The 20,525-nt window shown below is 32.4% G+C and overlaps 1 protein-coding gene across 1 annotated transcript in view; it reads right to left on the bottom strand.

The window, feature by feature from the left end:
• Positions 1 to 16,911, bottom strand: part of LOC132745130 (phosphatidylinositol 5-phosphate 4-kinase type-2 alpha-like) — a 45,401-nt gene extending 28,490 nt beyond the window's left edge. The window contains exons 1-4 of the mRNA XM_060733959.1: positions 16,597 to 16,911; positions 12,905 to 13,002; positions 7,457 to 7,553; positions 726 to 875 (exon numbers count right to left, since the gene is read on the bottom strand). Coding sequence (XP_060589942.1) covers positions 726 to 875; positions 7,457 to 7,553; positions 12,905 to 13,002; positions 16,597 to 16,722 — 471 coding nt within the window. The 5' untranslated portion in view covers positions 16,723 to 16,911. The remainder of the gene's footprint in view (positions 1 to 725; positions 876 to 7,456; positions 7,554 to 12,904; positions 13,003 to 16,596) is intronic.
• Between the last annotated feature and the right edge of the window lie 3,614 nt (positions 16,912 to 20,525).

Raw genomic sequence — 20,525 nt, 5'->3', positions numbered from 1 at the left:
TAATTTTCTTAACATTTCCTTATGTAAAAGATACAATTATATACCTAACAAATATCAATCAACTGTTACCGTTACACAAATCAGACAGGTTTTTATAGCATTTCAAATATGTATTGGACTGGTAATAAATGGAAAATTGAGAGTGATAAATGAGTTTGTATACAAAGTTACACTGCAATGCAAACTTAATGAAAGACATTTTCACTGAAACATGCTGTACTTTCACTTCATGGTATGAGGATAATATTTGATACACTGTTGCTTTTAAGGAAGCATGCCTCCTTTTCGTGAAAATTTTGAAAATGTATTTAAAAGTAAAATAAATGTGAACTTAAAAGAAAGAGAAATTTACACAAAAACAGGCTCTCTCGAATCTCCCTATATTCTATATTTTATTGGTCAACGCACTTTCTGTGCCGGATTCAGACCAATCAAATACACCAGATCTAAGTCTGAGCTTGGAAAACTTCTTTATAATCGTAGAACCAGTTTTGCTATCTATAATTAGATAATAGGTACGATTTGCAAGAGACTGAACCTGTCAGCACATCCATAAAAGAATGTTTTACCATACTGAGACCGAAATTGCCTGACAGGTAAGAAATGGTTATAGTAGGAGTAGTATAGGTAAGAAGTCAAACTCCTCACAGTGATTACATCCCTTGGCAGATTGTACTCTGTACTGACAAGGGGAGATCACTGATTGATAAGAAGTAGTAATTTACCTGATGATATTGTTTGAGTAAGTGGTGCATCTGTTCCACCTCTTCTTGGACTAGAGTTTTAATGAAGTAACGTTTATCATGAGACATAAGCATCCGAGCCCCACTCCGCCCCGGCGAGTCTGTGCCCACTGGCTGCTTTGTTAATGAATTCTGAAAGTAGAAAACATGCATGTCTTACTATACAACAGTTACTTTGTATGAATATTGTATGACTTAAGTTAATACAAGAATCTAAGTATTCTTATGAAAGAACATACTTGTATTAATTGATAAACAAAAACTTTTTATACCATTCTGAATAATTTTTTAGTCAAACACTATCATAACAGCACATAATTTCAGTATCACTAATTTTAGGAATTAATATAGATAAATACTACCGTAAATACAAAATCTTATTTCACAAGAAAATAAATTTTAGCAAATTAATAAATTGGTAAATGCCAGTTATGTTTGAAAATACTTTACTAGGTTGCATGATAAATGGAAAAACACATGTAAATTATCACATAGTAATGATATTGCAGTTTTGAGAAATGATTTTTTCTTTTCAAATTTATTTAAAGGTTAATTTCATGAAGTGATTGAGGGTTTTGTGACAAATTGCAGAAACATTTATTTTAACTCATAAAATTTAAATGTTATTTTCTAGTATGCCTTAAATTCTTATGCAATCAACTACCACTGTTTTCATACTCATAGTTGAAAAGAAAAGTTGATAAAAATAAATGGGCAGAGCTAAACTTTTGGTGGTTATTTTAAATTGCCCTTCTGAAATCCCCAATCCCCATTTTGATAAGGAGTTTATAAAGAAGAATATCTTTGAACATCTTTCAAAATTAACCTCCGACACGGTAATGGTTACAAGAGGGCCATGATGTTTTAAAGCTCCAATTCTTTATTCTTCCTAAAAGAGTTACTTTGAAAAATGTCTCTTTTTATCAGGGAGAAAAAATCGTGTAAACGTTATTTGATGTCTGGACTACTGGTTTACTGTCTCTGAGAAAACATTCCACACGTAAATGGAACATTTATTACACACTAATTAAATGAACCTCTTGTTTTAAGGGTACTAAATAACTGACTTATTGATCCCTTGAATACAAATTGCTGTCAACAACTTCTGTCTACTGAGCTAACACAATTACCACATGACATTTTACAGAAATCAGCTAACACAATTACCACATGACATTTTACAGAAATCAGCTAACACAATTACCACATGACATTTTACAGAAATCAGAATTGAGAAACAAAGTTGAGGAAAACAATAGCATAGTAGGTGTCAAGCTAGTCTGTTAGGGGCAACAACTAAAATAAAATAAAATTTAAGGGTGTTATGGTGTTATAGCTGTTATGTATGTCTGTTTACATCATGATAAATAACTTTCTGATAGTGAAAATTCTAGATATTCAACAGGTATTTAAACAAAAAGTTTCATAACTTTTGAAGAAATCAAAGTTTTGTGTTGATACCATAGTTTTTAAATCATTCTTCTAAATTAGAAGTTTTGACAAAAAGTCTTAATTAAAATGGGGCATAATTCTAAAAATATAGCTTTTAGAATGATGTCCCTTGTTTTACAACTGTGTCTTGTCAAGTTAAGCAAGTATGCCAAGTTTCATGTTGATACTTTTTACAATGCCAGCATAAAACATTTAATTAGATTGGATGCTAGATAATATTTTGGTTTTAGAGAACAGATGTAATCCCAAAGGGAACTGATACACAAATGTAGCAAAGCATTGAAAGTAACAATTGCTGTCTGAGGAACAGGGCATTCCACTTTTCTTTAAAAGGGGACATAATTCAGAAAAACTGCTTATCAGTATTATCTTCCCTTGACAGTAAACAAGTGTGGATATTTAATAATGGTGATGTTTTTTGTGAAAATTACAAAAAATATACAAATATTAAAGGGAGATAATTAAGCAAAATCGACTTTCAAGGTTATCTGCCCTTAAAAAATGCGCTCCAAGTTTAATAGTGAACATTTAGTATTCTATTTAGTTTCATGTAAATATCTTAAAAAGTTTCAATTGAAAGTAATTAACCTTAACAAAACGCTAATCAGGGGGGAAACTCTAAATGTTAATCAAAGGTAAAAACTCTATGTCAAAAAGGGGCATAACTGCAAAATATAATTTTAGGATAATCTACCCTTGTGATACAACCAGGCATCATATCATTTGATTTCTATGTTGATAATTAAAAGTTTACAAAGTTTGTAGTCAATAGCTTTGGTAGTTCTTATGGTCCATAACTTATTACCTATTACAGCTCACAGTGACCTTCACCTTTGATGTTTCAAGTTTAAAATAAGTGTAGTAGGTAGAACTTATCAAGGTTCAATCCACATAATTATGAAGTTTCAATGTTTTACCTTTGTGATATTGAAGTTAATGACCATAAATGAAAACACCGTTTATATAATATTATGCAAACAACTGTTTCTGTAGGGAAGACACTATGTTCAAAGACTTTTATAACTAATATTTAATAGGACCTATCTAATTTATAGAATCTCCATGAATTGTAAAATGTATATCAGTTCAAAACTTCCTTAATTGATAGAATTAACGCTTCAATATCTGCAAACTTCTTATAATGTACAGTAAAAATACTGATACAACTTGCCAATAACCAAAGTAATAAGAGAAAATTCTGCAGCTAAAGGCTACAAACAGAATGTTTTCATGGTATACAGTATGTAATTTTACAGACAATTGTTTTGTCTTACGTAAGTCCCGCGGGGCCATGTCTGCTTTGCATCACCAGTCTATTCATCAATAGCAGCATGCATAATTAATGAAATCATTTTGTTTTTCCATCACATTCACATTGTTTTAACACCATTGTTACAAGATACCCTCCTGAATTAAACTGTGTTATGAACAATGCCCTGCTTTAAATCTAAAATATACATCAGTCCAATTAATTAAGTTTATAGGACCTTACAACTAATAATTGAGCAGTGAGCATATATAACAGACTGACTTATCTCTAAACTTAATATAAGTAATCAATTTCACTATTCAATGAGTTTTCTTTTAAATTTCTTTTTGCAACAGCCAATATTGGCCTTTTTATTAGTTAACAAAATAAGGAAAATTTAATTTTGTATTAAACATAGGACAAAAAAAATATTGTGAAATATTTACCAAAAAACTGAAAATTCATATTGTATAAACATAAAAGATTTTGGGGAATTTCATTTTAAATGGAAATTTTCAACATTTTGTTTAAACTTAGATAAAGACCAATATTGGCCTTTTCTCAAATCAATGTTATTGCTGTAGCACTTGAATGCAAATCGTATATTATAGGCCTTACAATGCAGCACAGCAGTCACATGTCGGTTTGCACGTTTCAAAATCAAATACAACCATATAGGCTAGGTCATTTGAATAAAGCATATATGCTTAAAAGGAGCATTTTATGTGAATTTCTTAAGCTATTAAATCCATGCAGAAAGTTAATTCAGAGGCAAAAATGGTTCCCCTGAGATTGTAATCAATTATTTCATTTTTGATGGCTTTAAAACAACCTTCACAGCCTTTTCAGTTATTAATATACATGTATGATGTAGAATAAAGTTATGAGTATAAAAGCTATGAGACTGATGATAACTATTAGGATAGAAACTACCATTACATGGATAACTATGAGAAAAGAATTAGGTATGTAAATTAGAGCTACGCGAGCTGGATGTGTTGCCTTGTGAACAGTATAGTTGTCACTTAGTCATTTTCTTCTTTAATATAGGTTATTTATAAACACCAGTCACTAAAGGGCAATAACTCAAAAAATAAGAAGTGCAGAGTACCTGTTCTTGTGCACTGCACTTCTTCTCAATGAGATCTATCATCCTTTGAAGTTTGAAGTCCATAGCTTTGACAATTTAGGAGAAATGGCCAAGACAAAATTAAAGTATAAAAATTAACAAAGGGCAATTATTCAAAAATTAAGTTCTAAGTGCAGAGTACCGCTTCTTGTGCACTGCAGTCTCGGGTTATTGAAAAAAGCATGCATACCAAGTTTGGAGTCAATCCAACTTATAGCGACTGAGTTATGCTCCGGACAAGCCTTAGGGGACGCCGACAACGACGCTGCCGACAAAAGTAACCCCTTATGTCGACTTTTCAATCATAAAGATTTATTTATCAATGCAGAGAGGCATGCAAGAAAAGAGATCCCTGAAATTTGTTTCCTTGAGATGAAGATTTTTTTCATAACTTTCTTTCATTATATTATACATCTAAACTGAAAAGAAACTTTGTACCATTCTTAAAAATACTTAAAAATGCTTACATATCAAGATGTATAAACAATGGATTATTCATAGAAACGTTTGTTAAGAGGGTGAAACAATGTAGGTTAAGCACCAATTTATTTTCATCACTTCCCATCTATTGTTATCATTTTAGTTTCATATTAATGTACAAAAATATTGAAGAAATAAAATCATGACATTTAAAATGTTTATTTCAACTACAGTTGCCTATTTCTAGTTTTAAAGAGGTAAGTGATTCCCCTTAAAATTACCAAGTTTAAACATCTTTTTTTTAGCTTGTAATAAATCTTTGAAGCATGAAGCAGCATTGAGTCCCCTTCCCCAGACAATTATGCCATGACAGTCCTGGTGTTCTAAGAATTACTATGGTTGTGGCCCCGGGTGCTCAATCCCATAATCCCTGACTTAAATGGCTAACACATTAAGAAATTGAGTTTGCTTCACTTCCTAAACATTACAATAAACATAACAAGGCATATTATGACAAAACATGGTCATATCCACTGTAGGACTTAAACCCTGGATCCTGAGATACTTCAACTGGCCATTTCATTCCCTTTACTTAACTGTCCCCTCCGCTGGCAGAATCGCCAAATTATCAATAAGGAAGTTGGATTATCTGATTTCCATTTTCCATTACAGAATTCAATTAGCCCACAGTGTAGCAATAATCCTCGCCTGATCTTCATTTCATACATAATGACCTGATTTGAACTTGAAGAAATCCGTAAGTAGCAAAAGGGATTTCAGTATACAAATACTGATCTGAAAACCAGTATAGTCTATGTTGGACTGCAGAGATTTGTGCAGGATACCTTTCTGGCAAAGGTCTGTTAAATTACAATACAGCTTATAGGATTTTGTTTTGAACCTACGTTGATGGGAAAAGTGATTAATTCAATACTGATCCCAACTTCTAAACCACTCTTTGGTCCCTGATTTGTACAGTTATTATGAAGCATTCAGTATATTCTTTGTTCCTCCCTTGCCTAAAGTATATATTTTTCTCCTTATTTTTTTTTTTTTAATCCACTTTTTTAATTTTTGTGGGGCCCCCACACACACAACTTTTTCATGATAATGAAATATGATTTTACTGTTTTATCTTATATTCTATTAAAATACAATAAAAAGCCTACAATATACATGCCAGAAAAAACCCCAACAAATTTGAAATCATTTGCATGCTTCAAACACAGACCAAAGACAAACAAACTTCAAAAGTAGAAAAAAAGCCCATTGGCATCTAAAGCATTTCATTCTAGGGAAAAACGCATAATTATCCTGAGACAGGTAAAATGCTAGTTAATGTGCTTAAAAAATAAATACAAGATAATATCAGATATGATTTGAAATAAACCACTTGGAGATATTATATCAATAGAGTTTTATGATACAGTAAGAAGGAAATAACCAAGTTCACAAAATGATACCGCAGTACATACATCAACATATACACACTTATAACTTCACTGCGTAAAATGATCTCTATGCACAAGTCAATTGTAAACTCAGAGCACCGCCCTGCCCCCCCCCCCCCCCCTCTCTCTCTCTCCCACTCCCAAGGAATAGCACACCTTTTAATTACAGTTGGGTTTTTGAGCATCTGGTATTAAAGGCTCTCTAAAAGGACCAGCATTTATAGTTTGACATATCCCTTAAGTACTCTAAGTCCTTCTCTCACAGATTTCCCTAGATATCCCCTACCCTTCCTCTAAAGAATGGTAGAATGGGGAAACTTAAGGTCACAACTGACTGGTGCATTACTGCTGTGCAGAGTACAGAAATTATAGCATTGTTTATAATAATTATGTAATTTATTGTAATGTATATTCATAAATGTCATACTAAATTTAATATGAACAATTATGTTACTTTAATTATCCATCATTATTAACATTTAAATTTTGTAAACCTTTTTACGCTTAATCTTAATTCACAATTATCAATATTTATTATTGTTTTGAAGTGTTTTAGTATAAGATAAATAATCTAAATGTCATCAAGTCAGTAAGAAAAGCATTAGACAGGAGTTACTTATAAACATTGACAAACATGTTTTCATTAGGAGTTACTTATAAACATTGACAAACATGTTTTCATTAGGAGTTACTTATAAACATTGACAAACATGTTTTCATTAGGAGTTACTTATAAACATTGACAAACATGTTTTCATTAGGAGTTACTTATAAACATTGACAAACATGTTTTCATTACCTAACATCTATCTCATGGAAGCAATTAAAATCCTGACAAAAAATTGTGTGTGAAGATGCATGCAAATCTTTAAAAATCTAAGTTATACCGGCCTTTCTGCATATGTAATACATCATGCTGCTTTCAAAGTAAGCAAGAGAGCTGAATTATTCTTGGAATAAGTTAAGCTTAAAGCAAAAACAACAACATAGTAAAATGTAAAGCTATACTTACCATATAATCTTGATCATCAATGCCAAATCTCTCACGTAAATTTCTGAACACAATAGGGCAGTACTCCTTCACCTTAAAATGACTTGGCATGTTTTCTCTGAAATTTATACAAACATGATATTTCAACAATCAAAGTATCATTCCCTTTCATCACTGCTTAATGTGTGTAAATCATCCCCTTTTATCCCCCCACCCCACTTCATGTGTGTAAAACATCCCCTTCCATCCCTGCTTTATGTTAGTAAATTATCTCCTCGTCCCTGCTTAATGTTAGTAAAACTTCCCTCCAATCCCTGTTTAATGTGTGTAAATCATCCCCTCCCATCCCTGCTTTATGTTAGTAAATTATCTCCCCATCCCTGCTTAATGTTAGTAAATTATCTTCCCATCCCTGCTTAATGTTAGTAAATTATCTCCCCATCCCTGCTTAATGTTAGTAAATTATCTTCCCATCCCTGCTTAATGTGTATAAATTATCTCCTTCCATCCCTGCTTAATGTGTATAAATTATCTCCTTCCATCCCTGCTTAATGTGTATAAATTATCTCCTTCCATCCCTGCTTAATATGTGGAAATGTGTCCCTCCTATCCCCGCTAAACATGTATAAATGATCATCTCCCAACCTTTTGTTTGTTTGTTTTGGGTTTTACGTGACATCATCACAGTACAGGTCTATCTCGACGTTCCAGCTTTACTGGTGGAGGAAGACATCAGGTGCCGTTCCGTGCATTATTTCAAGCAGTAACGGCCACCTGAGTAGAGGGGCAAATGGTTTGAAGTCAACAACCTTAATCATTCGGCCACGGACGCCCCTATCTCTCAACCTAGTGCTCAATGTGTGTAAATTATCCCCTCCCATCCATGCTTAAAATGTGTAATAATTACACATACAATTATTGATCCCCTCCCAACCCAGCAAGGTTATAAATTACCTCCAACCCTGCTTAACTAAAGTATCCTTGGATGTGCAAATTGACCAGTATAAAAAAACTTAAATAGATATACATGCAAACTGCAGGGCATACTTAAATACTGGTGGCTAGATTTACCTGTCTTTATCTTATGTTTTACTTTGTGTTTTTCAATTCATTAAATTGTTTTCATTTGATTTGTTCTTCAGAAGCTCCTTTAATGCTTTCCAAACAATCACAAAGGTATAGAAATATTTATAACTTCAATTTATAACAGCAGAGACACCTGCACAGAATGAATCACAATTTTTTAAATCATCTTAACATGTTATTTTATCATTAGTGTTCTTAGATAGCATTTCAATATTCTTTAAAATTAAATTATGAAATTTAATCACTATTTAATATCATCTTACATTACTACAGTACTTGCAAACGGTTATTTTGACAGAATATATAATCGTATTTTGTTGTACAGTTTAAATGTATATAAAATCTTTAGCTTTGTGGTTTACTGAAAGTGCTATCAGGTTTTATTACTATGGTAACCAAATTCAAATTCAGATATTGAAGATCGAAGACTCTTAAGGTTTTCTGTGGGAATATTCTGAAACACCTTGCCTGCTGTCGACAGTCTCATGTACATAATGACTGACAGCATAAAACAGTAATGAAGTGAACGCGTAATTACGTGACAATTTTCAATCAACGTAATTCTACCATTATCCTTAATGATTGTGACATATTCACATTAGCTTCTCGTAATTAACTAAGGAAAGTCATTATTGTATATACCTCAAGTCTGCCAGGACTGTCCACCTTAATTTAGAATGTTATTTGACCAGATATAACATTATATGACTAGATAGACATGTATATATCTTGATTTACTAATATCACTTGTCTGTGGCCAGTGTGTATTTCTGACAGTCTATAGACTGCTTTCTCAGTTTCTACATTAACATCAGTAGACTTGTTCCAAAAATTCAGTCAAAAAAATAAACCAGAACAAAATTTAGAGAAAATAACCAGAAATTTTAAGAGAAATCTAAATCAAATATGAGATAAAAATTCACAAAACAAAGCCTTCAACTGTTAATGTTTGTTACACAGGACCACTGGAAAGGTATCCTCTAAAAGGGCCAAGGAACATGATGTTGTAAACTGCAGACTTCCCGAAATACGTCGGTCCGACGGACATGTCCGATAAATTTTGATCAGGTCCGACAATTTTTTATTCCGGATCGGTCCGACTGTCCGGCTTTTATCCAAGCCGCATGTATTACAAAATGGCATCGCTAAAGGTGCCAAACCTTGGAAAAACCAAAAATCTACGTCAGAAGAGTGCACAGAAAAGCAATAAAAAATGATGAAAATATTAGACCTGAGACAAAATTTAATGAAAAATGAAAGCAGAACCATGAATCATTGGTGTATGACAGGGAGGAGATGAAAAATGCGCTGTACGGATTGTGCCGATTTTTACGGCGAAAAAAATGAAAAACAAAAAGTGTCTTAGAAATACAAACACAAGTTTTTTCTTTGATTTTGATCAATTTTATTTGGTCTGACAGATTTTGTTTCGGTCCGACAGATTTTCATGGTTTGTCAGACCGAATGTCTGACAGTTTTTTTCAACTTTCGGGAAGTCTGAAACTGACATCAGATCAAAAGCCTACACAAACATCTTAGGGGCATATTACTTTCAGTTTCTGTATAAATGGGTGTAGGGTTTGGTTGGGGGGAGGGGAGGAGGTCTATTATAGTAATATTTCAATGACACACTTGTGTGCCAATATCAAGTTTTGTATAAACCTTGGTCTAACACTGCTTCAGAATCAGAGGATGTTATGAAAATTGCCTTAGTCACAGGGAAAATTTAAATATTCAAAATGACTTCAGAAATTTTAACATTAAAAATCACGCTTTGATGACACAAAACCATCAGAACACTGGCCCCCGGGGAAATTTTTTATGGATGGGGAAACAATTTTAAAATTTTTTGAACCCAAGGGGATAACAGATGAAGTACCCGTTCAGGAATTTTTTTTGTGTTGGTATTTTTTAAAAAACCCAAAAAATTTTACATGTATTCGTTATTTTTGTATAATGGGCCAACATAGTCATAGAAACAAAATAATATTTTTTAAAGGGCATAAAAAACTGTTTATTGGGAAATTTTTGAAACAAAAAAAAAGGGCCCATGCATCATTACTTCATATAAATCAGACTATACAAACTTGTTATCACACAGCCCTAGTACATGTTTATACTATGTAATAATGTAATATGGTCAGTACTAAACCTTAGTCTTTAAAAGTGGCATCTGGCTGAAGGTGGTTTTTCTAAATAAATTTATTTGAAAGAAAGGCAGATCTTTTCATGTTTATATCTACCAAAAAAGTTGCTCCGTACTGTTGAAAATTTTCACGGGCTACCATTATGGCTACCATTATCATAACAAGCCCTTGGTTTTTTTTTATTACTCTTAACCCCCAGGGAAAAAAATAAAAGTTTCAGCTTTTAAATGGTTATAATTGGGGGAAATTGTAATAAGGGTTATTATCAACCAAAGCCGATCCCAAAAAAACAAAAAAAGGCCAAAAAGCAAATCTTTTTGGAAACAGAATTTAAGAAGGGTTAAATAATTAAACAATTGAAAATGTATTATTGACAATGGGCAAAGGATGCACACATCAAATCTGTGATCAATATAATATAATATATATACCAGTGTAAGTAATGAGTTCATGAAATCCATAAATAAACATTTCAGTGCCAAGAAATTAAGGTGATCTACCCATCTATCTATATAGTTTAAAGTAATAAAGTTGGCTTATAATATATACAAAATAAGGTCCCTTGTTTTTTGTGGTTTTTTTAGCAACCCATGCATTTTAAATAGTGTATTTCAGCCATTAAAACTATATAATATTATGTATATGTAATATTTATGTTTAAACAGTTTAGCTATTTAAATATAAGGAAATTTTAAGATTTTTAGGGAAAAAAAAGAAAGAAAAGATCCGAAATACCAGTGTTCATTACATCAGGTATGAGCCTATAATAAGCACAATGGTTATACGACTAACACTACCTGATGCTTATATATTCATGGATGATACACCTTGTTACTGTCATAAACATTGTCTCTCCTCTTATATAACATTCAATAAATATGCATAAAAACTCTGTAGTACTCTCATTACTTCACAAAGGAATGAGTAAAATGTCCGTTAATATCATCTTTTATATGGATCAATGCAACAGTGATGTAACTTAGTTCACTTGAAGAATAAGTTAAAACAAGATTGTGATGAACGTTTCCAACTAACAAAATGTTGTTTATATTCAGCATTATAAGTTTTCTTTTATACCAATGTTTTTTCATAGGTTAAAAAATATAAATATGAGCCGCGTCACGACAAAACCAACATAATGCGTTTGCGACCAGCATGGATCCAGACCAGCCTGCGCATCCGCGCAGTCTGATCAGGATCCATGCTGTTCACTTACCAACCCTATTACATGTAGCAAAACTGATAGCGAACAGCATGGATCCTGATCAGACTGCACGGATGCGCAGGCTGGTCTGGATTCATGCCGGTCGCAAACGCATTATGTTGGTTTTGTCATGACGCGGCTCATATGTGTTTAATTTTATAGTACTTTATTTTTGTATAGAAGCTTAGAGAATTCTCATTTAATAAAAATATATATAACAAGAGCTGTCAGTAGGACAGCGCAAACAACCTGGACTTTGGACCCAGGTTTGATTCCCAAATGTGATTTACATGTATCATGAAATCCTTTCTACAGTCATTTGCACAGCACCTGTTCTGTAGCATGTAAAACTATTTTTAATAATAAAGGACTATTTTGGTCAACTTTACCAAGGATGTTCTTTTAATGTTGGTAAATGGTCTGGTTAAATCGAGCAAAAATGCATACTCTGATGCCAAAATATTGGGATCTTTTTTTAGTTTACCCAATTGATATCATTTTTGTTGTTATGTTAATGTTTACATTATAGGTTGATTAAAACAATTTCTTGACTTTATTGATTATACACGGCAGATACAATATCTCAGGCTTATATATTTTTGGTTCTGAATTGGAAAGAAATGTATTTTAGATTGGGAAGGGTCTGTTTACTGGACCCAAAGAAGGAAAAAAATTGTTGCTAACTAATATTTGTTTAAGAGAGGTCAAAATGGACTTATTACAGTTTACACTGATTGGCTCAAGAAATATGAAATGGAATAAACTGTAAGATCTAAATGGAACCAGACATTTCATTGGCTCAAGAAAGGACACAATGGAACCAACAATTATTGGCTTCAGAAAGGTCAAAATAGAAAAAAGTTATAATTATTGGCTCAAGATTAAAGTTAAAATGGAACCAACAATTATCAATTGGCTTATAAATGGTTAAAATTTTAACTAATTCTTACTGGCTCAAGTTATGTCAAAATGAAATCAACTTTAATGACTTAAAAAAAAATGATATTATAGCTAAATCAAAATGAGGCTTACTTGTTAAAAAGATGATTATCTACCCTGACTTTTGTATATGCTTTAAAGTCATCTGGCATCAACATTACTGGTATTGTCACATGATTCAGCTCACTCACCTGAAATATAACAATCATTTCATGATAACATGCTGGAACCAAACATGATTACATGTACCCTTTGCCATTAGTACTACAGTATCAGGTCATCCAACACCATCTGTGAAGACTGGTCATGTAGGTTTCATACTACTGGTAACTCAATTTCTGTACTTTGATATTAAAATCCAGGATTGTTCCAAATGAAAAACAAAGCAAATCCATTACACAAAAAAGAACTGACCCTGGACAGAAAGCTCCACTATTGTCAGTGCCTGAAACTATGATATAAGAACTGACCCTGGACAGTAAGCTCCGCTATTGTCAGTGCCTGAAACTATGATATAAGAACTAACCCTGGACAGTAAGCTCCGCTATTTTCAGTGCCTGAAACTATGATATAAGAACTGACCCTGGACAGTAAGCTCCGCTATTGTCAGTGCCTGAAACTATGATACAAGACCTGACCCTGGACAGAAAGCTCCACTATTGTCAGTGCCTGAAACTATGATACAAGAACTGACCCTGGACAGGGAAAAGCTCCACTATTGTCAGTGCCTGAAAAACTATGATACAAGAACTGACCCTGGACAGAAAAGCTCCACTATTGTCAGTGCCTGAAACTATGATATAAGAACTGACCCTGGACAGAAAGCTCCGCTATTGTCAGTGCCTGAAACTATGATACAAGAAAACTGACCCTAGACAGAAAGCTCCACTATTGTTCAGTGCCTGAAACTATGATATAAGAACTGACCCTGGACAGGAAAGCTCCACTATTGTCAGTGCCTGAAAACTATATATAAGAACAGACCCAGGACAGAAAGTTCTTCTATTGTCAGTGCCAGACCTATGGTATAAGAACTGACCCAGGACAGAAAGCCTCCACTATTGTCAGTGCCTGAAAGTATGATATAAGAACTGACCTGGATAGAAAGCTCTTCTATTGTCAGTGCCTGAAACTATGATATAAGAACTGACCCTGGATAGAAAGCTCCACTATTGTCAGTGCCTGAAACTATGATATAACTTATAAGAACTGACCCTGGACAGAAAGCTACGCTATTGTCAGTGCCTGAAACTATGATATAAGAACTGACCCTGGACAGAAAGCTCCACTATTGTCAGTGCCTGAAACTATGATATAAGAACTGACCCTGGACAGAAAGCTCCACTATTGTCAGTGCCTGAAACTATGATATAAGAACTGACCCTGGACAGAAAGCTCTACTATTGTCAGTGCCTGAAACTATGATATAAGAACTGACCCTGGACAGAAAGCTACGCTATTGTCAGTGCCTGAAACTATGATATAAGAACTGACCCTTTACAGAAAGCTTCACTATTGTCAGTGCCTGAAACTTTGATATTAGAACTGACCCTGTACAGAAAGCTCTACTTTCGTCAGTGCCTGGAACTTTAATAATTGTGACTATTCAAATGTTTTGAATGATGTTTCTTCAGACATAAACGATAGTTATACAAAACTTTCTTAATACATTGTACTATTATGGCTAAAGCAAAATGTTTTTTAAAAAAATCAAAATGGCTTGAAAAAACCACTAGATAATAATATAACCTTGTGACTAACACAATTTTCTTACAAACATGCTGATTTAAAAATAGATTATCTTTAGATGACTCATCCCTTTGTTAGTAAATAATCATCAAAGTTCTTTGCTGGAGTTATCTAAATCATAAATAAAGAGATAATAAATGAACTTTTATAACTATTCTCCATTTATCATATGACCCCACATGTATAATGTTTGTTGTTTTTGTTCAATACAGTTTACTATGTTCTTTAAGTGAATATATATACTATAATAGACATGTACTAGCTTAACATTTTAATCATTTACTTGTCTCAATGTGAGGGGCACTAACATAGTTGAAAGAATACCATCCTAATTTGTTTGTTTAGTTTTTCTTTTTTTTTTTCATGTACTCTAGTGATCAAGAGTGTGATTGTCCTAAAAAGTCAATAGATATCAGGTAATATGTCCTAATTAAATAATAAAATTTAAAAAAAGCTTTGGACACTTTTATTGTGAAATAAGTTTGTAGCTTGCACAGTTCAATCTCTTTTCAAGATTCTCTGTTCATGATACAACAGCACAGAGACAACAAATAAGTCACTAAATTCTAGCATGTATAATAATAATGTAAACAATCAGACATGACGAACAGTTTATTGATAATGCAAATTATGATTAAAGAGATACAGTGTTTGAAATTAGCACTCGCCTTATTGCTCTGGTGAGTAAAATTCAACATCAGGCAGCCAACTATTCAGCGATTTTTTTTTTATTTTCACATTCTATTCAAACATTGAATGATTGTAATCAGAATAATATTGAATGATAGTTAAAATGGAAATATGTTTGTGTTGTTCATTGATCAATAAAAAATTGTCACAAATGATAAATATGTTGAAATTCTTCCAACGCAAAGATAATTTTTTACACTAGGTGATCAAATTCAATTATTTTAATGCTTATGTCAAGGGATGCTCTCACTGGCTAAAGATATTCTACATCCCCACATATGGGCACGTATCACTAGCCCTTTACACTGAATAATTTAGTTGTCTCATGGAAAACACATGCCTTGAATTCATATTTCATCATGTGTAAATAAAGTGCGTCAAAAATTGCAAGCAGAAACAATGATCTGGGTATGACAATCGTCTGGTTTTGGTGGTACCCAACCAGTAGAGAGTAGATCTTATTATCACTCTATTTAAATTGATTTGTAACAAATACTTAGAATGGTTGGACTGACTGATTTACCAATGCTTGGCACAAATATAATGATTTTAAGAGTAAGTTATCAAATAAAATATAACACTAAAAAAAAATTACTTTTACTTTACTGTAATGTCCTTTCATCTAAAATTTTACTTTTCATTAAACCTTCCTACATGGTCATGTAACTTCTCTGCAGCAGACAAAAGAGGGGTAACCCTAGGTCCAGTGGATAGAACAGCTGTGTTTTGGCACATGTATAGTGAATTTAGGTTATTAATTAACATTTGTTAAAGAAATGTTGATAAAATTTTATGTCTGTAGCTATGGTTCAATATTTACAAATTTTAAAAATACTTTTTATCTAATCCAACCTCCAAATAGAAGGACCATGTTGTACAAAGCATTGGTTTACTTAGAGATAGACACTATCCTCACACATTTTACTTGTTCTACTCATAGTGCAAACTCTGTCAAATGTCATGCTTGTTTTTAACCATTTCCAGGAATAAGTGCATAGATTACTCATGAACACCAGCATTTACTTTCATAAGATAAATCAAATAAAATAAACATTAACATCATTTGTAACAATTTAGTGCTGAGCACAGGTGTCAGCACTTTATCATTTGATTTCAATAAATAAATACGTCTCAAAAGCTGTCATGAATAAATTTGAAACTGTCCTGTACCACTCGTGACTGTTAAAATTTATTTTGAACTGACAATTATCAGATTTGATCTACCAGTGTCTATTTCTCTGTTTTGATGTTTTCATACAAAATTTCTGGGCCTACATGTGTATTGATGCAATGATCTTGTTTCAAGTTATACGATTATTTATAGATATTAAGAACAAATAACTTACCGTGTGGTTGATACCCCACATAAACACACTAAGCAAAGGCTCATTGGCACGGAATAGTTTCCTTTTCTGGTAAACTGCCTTCACTTTTAACACTTTCTGCTTAGGAACTGTTTGAACACTTGCCATTTTCCGTGGAATATTGCACGTTGATACTGAATCACTAAACAAATTGAAATGATTAAATGTTTTACAATAAATGCAATTGATTACGTTTCCCGATCAGCCTTCAGTCTTTTCATACTGAAGTCAAAAATCGATTTTTCTGTCTCAAAACAACACCCTTTCCTAAATGATGGCGATTCAATTACCCAGAATTCTTAATGCAGGGGAGACAATCGAGAGGCCCTGCATCACATTTACGTACTAAAAAAGTAGTACTATCGATATAACGAAACATAGGCCAAGTGTGTGTTTAATCTGGGTAAACATAATCACGTGAAATAAACATTGCTTTTGATCAAATTAAAAATACACAAGCGACAGCTTATCGCTTCAAAATAATTGAAAGATCCTGCTTGAAAAGAAAAAACACATCCACGTGCGTTACGTGACAGTGACTAAGATAGGTCTACAGTATTATATTCGTTTTTAGACATCACACTTCGAACCTGTTGTTTTCGTTGGTACTCTTATGGGATTATATGCTCTATGTGTGACACAGCCCATTTTGCCATAATAGATCCACATAATACGTATGCCTTGAGGAAGTCTATATATTATATGCTCATCCTGAGAAGATCTAAAATATATTTCAATCACAGTAACCTATGAAATTCTTACTATTGTATATGTATTAATTAATTTGAATAAAAGAATAAATAAACTATATAAGAGGAGCTGCGTCAAGTAAAGTTGATCTTTTCTTAAAAAAAAACTGCCAGTTTTTAAAGACAGGATATATATTCATAATGTGACTACCTAATACAGTGTGTAGAATTTCAAACATAACATCCACTTTGTCTGAAGTCGCAACATGTTTATTTTCTATTAAAGGTCCTTTAACTCGATTTTTTTATGGTTTTATATCATTAATATAACGCTTAAATGAAGATTTATCAATATTGTAAGTTCCAAAAAGCATTATTATTTGTAAAGATATTACCGAATTTCCATTTCATGTTAATTAAAAATTTATTTTCTATAAAGTCTATGTCAAGTTTTTCAATAAGAAATGAAACAGAATGCATATAATTTAGAGATTACATATAATGTGAACAAATATTTGCATTTTGCAGTACATATTTTACATATTCTTTGATGTTTGAAACTTGTTTTAGATGCATAATTATATACATATATAAAATTCCACTTAAGTTTGGTAACAACCTTAATTACAACATACAGGATCTTTAACAAAGAGACTGTGTAGCACTTATCTTTTTTTTTCTAATATCAAAATTGAGCATAATCTAGATGTTGATTTATTCAAATACGATCTTGGTCATCTTTTTTTTTTTACTAAAGAAATTTAAATTTAAAACGATTATACCTCTGAAGGACTGTTCGATTATGAGACATCAGCTTTCAATCAGCCATCCTCATGACCATAAGTGAAAAAACACAGATTTATATATATTTCAAATTGTAATTAAGATCTGTGTTTAAACAAAACAGACCAAATAAGGATGCCAGAAGAAAGCCCAAAATGGCAAAATTTAAAAATTAATGTTGCAGACTCGGTTTGATTAAGTCATCCAAAATTGATAAAAATGACAAGAATTGTCGATAGTGCAGTAAGGCCGACTGTACGAACGCAATGTAGATATTTTTAAACACCTTAGAATTAGGGACGGGTATACATTCGCAACGTCCTCGGCTATTATCTAGAATAACCTTATCCGAGGACTGACGGAAAGGGCCGAAAAGTTGCGATTGGGGTAGGTATTGCACAAGATGACTACACTTCTAAATTGATAGAATTATATATTTTAATTAAAAGATATTGCGATATCTGAAAACATTGCAATATAATATTGCAAGATAAAATATTGCGATATCCAATATATTGGACAACGCTACTTAAAATTGACTTAAAATATTCCACTGACTCACACGATGATTATTCTTTTGCTTTATATTTTTAGATAAGAGTGGCCATCAAAAGACAAAACTTGGTCATACGTACGGACTGTCACGTTTCAGTTAATTAACAATTTAAATTAATGTAAATGAACAATATTTAATTTACAAACTACGCTTTATTCCCCAGATTTACAAACAATTTCCAGTTAAAAAGTCTTTTATTGTCTGTCATTTTTTGCAACCCAAACCATTTATCGCCGCCAAAAGTATCCATACTACGACTTCACTTGTAGGTTTGTCCCACGAACACACTAATTTCAACTTCTTGTGGAAATATTTAAAATGAAAGTTCTCGTGGAAATATTAAGAATGTAGACTTTCTTTAAAAAACATTTTTGTAGATTTTTGGCGGGAATTTAAGACCATTCCATTTCCCCGGATTCCATGAAAGTACAGTTTTAATTATTAAATTTATGGCGTTAATAGTACATTGTGTATTTATTTTGTAACTATTTATTTCGTTTCTATTTTAATTTTTAAAGTTAGAGTTTACAAAGAAGGTATGAGGTAAAATGAATATTATACTACCACGGTGGAGGAACTGTTACACGGAGGATGGAGTTCTTAGTCCGGAGTAATCTTCTGTAATTGTCACGAAGTTTAACACATACATAGTTATATATACACTCATATATATCAAACTTGGCTGAAAATGACCTAGTCAAGGTAATAAGTAGTGGAGGACCCTCCACTACTGTAATGCTAGTAGATTCCTAGTTTTTCTTTGAATTTCACTTTTTAGTATTTAAAACGTTGTGTCCAAATCATTTGATGGTGAGTCAGTGTTACTGTATGAAATTGTTCACACACTGGGGAGAAAGTGATCGGAAGCTCAGTCAGTACAGCTGCATACAGGTATTCATGGGGTCCAAGGTTTCCATCCCAGCCATGCTGCACTTCACAGAGATTTTTTTTTATCAGAAACCGGAAATATTTCTCAAACTACACAGAATTTCAACTAAATTAAAAACAGTCTGGTTGTCTCAACTCTTCACATTATTTTTATTTTTAAGTAACTTTGTAGATATGTCCAGTATGTTAGATTTGTTGTAAAGTTATGTATAGTCTCTTATAACTCATCTATGAGTGGCATTTATGTACAATGTAGTAGGTTTTATATTTGTATTGTTTTAATATTGTACATGATGATGATACTTTAATAAACTATCTTAATAAACTTAATCTTAATAATAAACTCTGATGTAAGTCTAGACTTATTACTTGCATGCAAAATTTCAGATTATTTTCTCACTCCGTTCTTCCATAATGACCAAAGAATGAACCATTATGTACAGCGTTTTCAATTATTATATCGAGCTAAGGATAACAAAAACACCATTCCTCAATTTTCTTCGGAATATGTTTCTCTACTTATCTATTGCATTTCACCGGTTCCAAATGTCCAAGTTCATCTATGCCGGAAATTAAAATTGTATGTTTTAGACTATGTTTGACCTCGGTGGAGTTCCTTAAACACTGGAGTTCCTTTAACACGTATTGTTTATTTTGAACCAAACTAACTTTATTATGGGGCTGAATGAATTTGACATTTATAACTCTTTTTCATTGGTGGATTTTAGTTTATGGATTACGTAGGCAATAAACAACTTTCTAATGGTCACTTATATCATTGGCGGTAAACATTTTTGTCTTTTTCACCTCTACAATTTTAGTTCATTCTGTATTTGGTTGACAAGTAAATCACATGTTTAGATTCTAATTCACTTTCCATTGAAAATAGATGTAAAATTATTAAGGATATTTCTCATGTTTTTTATGTTGATGTAAATGTAGTCTTTGATAAACTGTTCTTTGTTTGTTTTCAGAACATGTAACTCATCCACCAC

This window comes from Ruditapes philippinarum, unplaced genomic scaffold, assembly GCF_026571515.1.
Source record: "Ruditapes philippinarum isolate M1 unplaced genomic scaffold, ASM2657151v2 ctg153_1_1_1_1, whole genome shotgun sequence".
In the NCBI taxonomy this organism is placed as follows: Eukaryota; Metazoa; Mollusca; class Bivalvia; order Venerida; family Veneridae; genus Ruditapes; species Ruditapes philippinarum.
The sequence above is the reverse complement of the archived record's forward strand: the minus strand, read 5'-3'. Positions and strand labels throughout refer to the sequence as shown.